A 5,000-nucleotide genomic window follows, 5' to 3' on the forward strand; every position below is an offset into this window, starting at 1 on the left:
ACTAATGCAAAAATATCTGCTCCAAGTCTCAAGTCTGTTTGGTGCATTGTTTCTAAGTTATTTGCCGAAACATGTCACTCAATTTTACAGAGCTTTATATGGAGACACCATGTTAAGTTGTTGTTCCTCGAATGGCCTTGAATCAACAAAACATCTGGACCTCAGTTTGCAATAAAAGCCCTCTCTTTTTGCTTGTGAACTGAACTAAATGAGCATAGACATGTCTTCTACAGCTTTTAATGCTTAATTTGCCAAAAACCACAAGGCAAAACCGTTTTTTGAACCAGACAGCTTTATCTCAGTTACTGTCTTGAATTGGTGTCACGCAAGGCAAAATTTGAAAATTTCAAATGCTGTATTCTCAAAACGAAAAACGCTACGGTGCCTAAAACTGGTAAAAGGTTTACTTTTAAGTAATTTTTTACCTGGTATGGATTAAAAAATCAGAAAACCTAGCAGCTTTGATTTTACAATTTGATGGCGTCATGTGAAAATTAACTCTCTATTGATAAGCTTCAATGCTTGGCACAATGGCTGAACTGGTTCCCAAGAAAAACAGATCGATTGCAGTATTCATTCAATGCAATATCAAATGCTTACATGCAGTGAAACACACGAGACCGAAGCAAGATCTAAAAATAACTTAGACAATTCTCCTTACCTTCAAAGCTTCCCGTTCTCAAGGAAAAATTGTCTGTCCACTTTATCAAATACTTTCAGATGTGAGGTTTAATCATCACAGGCAAAAAGGATTTGCTATAGCATATAAATTATTGTGAGCAAAGAGTGGTATAGCTTGCGCTCAGAGAAGAAGAGAGAAGAGTGAGATTTCTAATCGCCGTACGGGAGTTTGGAAATCCCAAAACGGGGCACATTTGTAACTACAAAGATGATATTTAACAAACGATCACGTGATTAGAGTTGCTTGGATGGCTCAGTGGGAACTTACTCGCTATGGGTGCATGTGGCCCGAGTTCGAGGCATGAAAGTTCCGGTTGTATCATAAGGGATTCTTATTGGGCGGATAATCTCCTTTTCCTGGGGTATGCACATTTGTGACTACAATGAAAAATTAAAAAAAACTTAACTGGACTATTACTGTGGTATGCATGATATGCATCCCACGTAATGAATAAAACAACTAGAATATTAAGGAATCTTTGCTGTAATTGTTCTGCTCCGTTTTGGACGTTGGTATTTTTATGAATTCCTAGCTATTTGCACTCGCTTTAGCCACTGGCGCCCGCCAACGCTTTTTTTTGCAGTCCGCCATGTTGGATGAATAGAGGAGAAAGACTGGTGCCAAATGTTACCTTGATCACATTCACTACGTCCTTCTGGTTTTTTATGTGTTGTTTATTAAAAATGGAAGACAAAACAAGAAAGCGTGCAGCTGGAGGCGACATTTTGTCAAATTTCAGCAAGAGGTCGAGAGTGCAAAAAAATTGTCCTCTAACTTATCCACATGCTGCTACATGTATTTGTGACTGTTGTTGTAGCCCAGATTGCTGGAAATGACATTTCCGAGCTCCTAGATTTCAAAATTTTCTGGGGCCCCCTTGGGAAAAGGGGCAACATCTGTAGGCCTATTTCACAAAACCAGCTGTTTACTAAGAAACCCCTGCAAATGGCCAGCTCCCAACATCAGTGGCTTCATAGGTCCAATTGCTTAAATTACGTTCATGACTGCGAGTATGATAGCCTCACTTGATTTCACATCCGCAGTTCAATATTATGATTCATTTCATAGACCGAATGCATAAATGGCGGCCAAAAAAAAAATCTTTTTTTGTGTGCTAATTAGCCTCACTAGCCTCACTAGCCTCGTTTGCATGGACAAAATACAAAAGAAATGTTGCTTGAGAGAGAGGCTAGTGAGTCTAATTAGCACATAAACAAAATAATTTTTTTTTGGCCACCATTTATGCATTGGGTCTATATACCATATTTTCTTTGATTCATTCATCACGGAAACATTAATATTTTGAACCCACAAATGACCACCTAGCAACATCAGTGGCTTTATAGTGGAGCTCAATTGTTAAGAAAATATGGTAACCCATCAAATTATGCAAGAAATCTTGGTTTTATAGCCATGAAGTCATTGACTGTACGTACGTCCACCCCCCCATGTACAGTACCGCTCAAATGTCAGTTACCACCCTTGTGCGTGACGCGATTCACGACATTCTGAATGCATCATTCGTTGAGCAGAAACTCCCAAGGTCCTGGAAGGATGCCGACGTCACACCTCTGATGAAAGTAAAGCCAGTGACTACATGTACCATCGCGAAGCATATCCGACCTATCTCCCTGACACCGGCTCTGTCCAAGTTAGCAGAGGACTTTGTGGTTAGCAAATATATTGGCCCGGCGGTCTTGAAGTCGATTGATGCTAACCAATTTGGAGCCAATTCCTCAACTCTACATGCCCTCATTTCAATGATGATATACTACATGTATACTACATGTAGCTGCCAAAATTCTGGGTTTGCGCATTCCTCGCAGAATTACCGGCTGGGTTTGCATACATGGGCGGAAGCAACGGATGGGACTAGCTCAGTGGTGCGCGTGGTGTGCTTGGATTACAAAAAGGCCTTGGACCTGGTAGATCATGGTATACTACATGTAGCTGCCAAAATTCTGGGTTTGCGCATTCCTCGCAGAATTACCGGTTGGGTTTGCGACTTCCTCATGGATAGGCGCCAGCGAGTGAAGCTATCTAGTGATTGCTTCTCCGAATGGGCCATCGTTCCATCAGGTGTGCCCCAGGGCACAAAACTTGGCCCTTGGCTCTTCATTTTAATGATCAATGATCTCCACCCTTCTGGATCTGACACATGGAAATACGTGGATGACACCACACTTGCTGAGGTGGTTCCAAGAGGAGGTCAAAGTCGCTGTTAATGCTGTTGAGCAGTGGTCTACAATCAACAAGCTCCAGCTGAATGTGGATAAGTGCAAGGAACTTGTTATTGACTTTTATTGCAATTCAGCCTTAGAGGGCTGCCGTATGATTTGAATTAAGGCTATCTACATTTTGTATCTATCTATAATTATATCTATCTCATTATTCTCCCGCTATTGTTAAGAAACAGTATTAAAATATTTGTAAATACCATGGTAGAAACTTGTAAAGCATCTGTTTACTTAATATTTTAATTGAAACCAATGTCGTTAATTGTGAACTTTGGACTTTGCACTAGGGAATTGAACTGGATATTGACTGAGATACTGGAGGTTGAGCAGTGTTCGACACTTGCTGTCTTATTAATTTGCCCTTTGGGCAACCAGTTTTTGTTTTTTTGGTTGCCCACCTTCTAAAAACTGAATGGAGGCTTTTAGAACTGTCTATTTTGTGTGCGATGTGTGTAAAATGGGTTTGATAGACCAACGTGACTATGGTGTTGTAGTAACCTTCACAGTTTTTCCTTGACAAGTATATCTTAAAGCAATTTTCCTTTTCTTTAAGAGATCAAGGGAGGTTTTGAATTAAATGCCAATTGTCCAATGCTATGTTCTTTAAGCCTTTCAAAGGAGGTTGAACTTGCGTGACAAATGGTAGCATTTTCTTGTGCGCTTGTTCGATATCAAAGCAGTATTGTATTGTATTTGGCCGTGCAAAAAATGGGTTCCATTGTAACAAAGATGGCCTTCTTCCGATCTGTTATGATTTTGTACCAATATATTTTTAACAGAGAAATAAATTTCAGCAAAGAGATGCAACGTTGTTATTTTTTTTTAATCGTGTTTGCGGTGACTATGTTACATTACTAGTCGCTTTCTTCATTGCAAATCAAATTGTTCCCAAGATAATTAGTTGATCAAAAATTCTGATTGCCTGATTGGGCAAGTCTTACAGTTGTTTTACTTGCCCATGGATATATTTCGCTTGCCCTGGGCAATTGGGCACACAAAATGCTCCTTCTTTCAGCCATACCGATGAATAAGCTGTACCACACAAAGCACAAGGAATCCAACATATGCGCAAATAATATTATAACAAAACCACCGACAACAATTGACTGCAGTCGCTCCTAGTTATTAACTCAAACTGCATTTAACCCCATGTAACAGTAAAAAACCAGTAAAATAATGTGAATTTCAAAGGAAATCGGCTAAAAAAAGCTTGGAACAAAGTTTACATGTAGGCTACCTGCAGCCTCTTGTTATGAATGAAATGAATTTTTAGCCTCTTGCACCGTGACAGATTACATGTAAATTTTGTCAATAGCTCTATAGTTGTAGAAACCTATCCCAGCCAAGCATGTTAAGGACATTAAGGCTGAATTTGTTTCATAATTTGTGTTTATTATTTAATTATAGTAAACAGTATTATTATACAATGTAATTATTACTACAGTGTATTATCATTAATAGTTACTCTCTTCTTTAGGCTAACGGAGTTATGGGACTACCCCAAATATGGGTGCCCATTCAAAAGAGGATCAAGGTATTTTTATTTCCACAACTCTGGTCTTCAAAACCAAAGGTTTGTAAATTTACAGAATTAATGTAAGTTGCAGTTCTGTGCTAGTTAAATTACTGCAGCATTGAGTTGTAATATTAATCATACATGTACGTGTATCAAAACAAGAAGTACAGCTATAATAGGAAACAAGATAGCTATTAAGGAGGCTTGAAAGGGTTTTCAACTGCTCAAGCTGCTTGTGTCAGCTGATGAATCAAGACATTTCACCCGGCAGGTACATGTACAAAACACAGGTGACAGGTCATTGTTTTACCGATACAGAAAGTATCCTAAACATTCATAAAAGCTAACTGTAGGCCTAATTCGGCCTAAAGAAAAGTTTTTAGGCCTAAGCTTAGCTTTTATGAATGTTTAGGATACTTTCTGTATTGGTAAAACAATGGCCTGTGACCTGTGTTTTGTACCTGCCGCATTTGACCAGGAATAAAACTGTGACCTGCAGCTGTGAAAACAGGAAATAAATTTGCTAGAAGTGTTGAGCAATATACATGTATCACTTGGCTAATGC

General features: G+C 39.0%; 1 protein-coding gene across 1 annotated transcript in view; it reads left to right on the forward strand.

Moving 5' to 3' along the window:
- Positions 1 to 5,000, forward strand: part of LOC138003708 (prolyl endopeptidase-like) — a 205,340-nt gene that overhangs the window by 7,953 nt on the left and 192,387 nt on the right. Inside the window, exon 2 of the mRNA XM_068849914.1 lies at positions 4,397 to 4,492. Within this exon, the coding sequence (XP_068706015.1) occupies positions 4,397 to 4,492 (96 nt within the window). The remainder of the gene's footprint in view (positions 1 to 4,396; positions 4,493 to 5,000) is intronic.

The sequence above is a fragment of the Montipora foliosa genome, chromosome 5 (assembly GCF_036669935.1).
Source record: "Montipora foliosa isolate CH-2021 chromosome 5, ASM3666993v2, whole genome shotgun sequence".
Taxonomy (NCBI): domain Eukaryota; kingdom Metazoa; phylum Cnidaria; class Anthozoa; order Scleractinia; family Acroporidae; genus Montipora; species Montipora foliosa.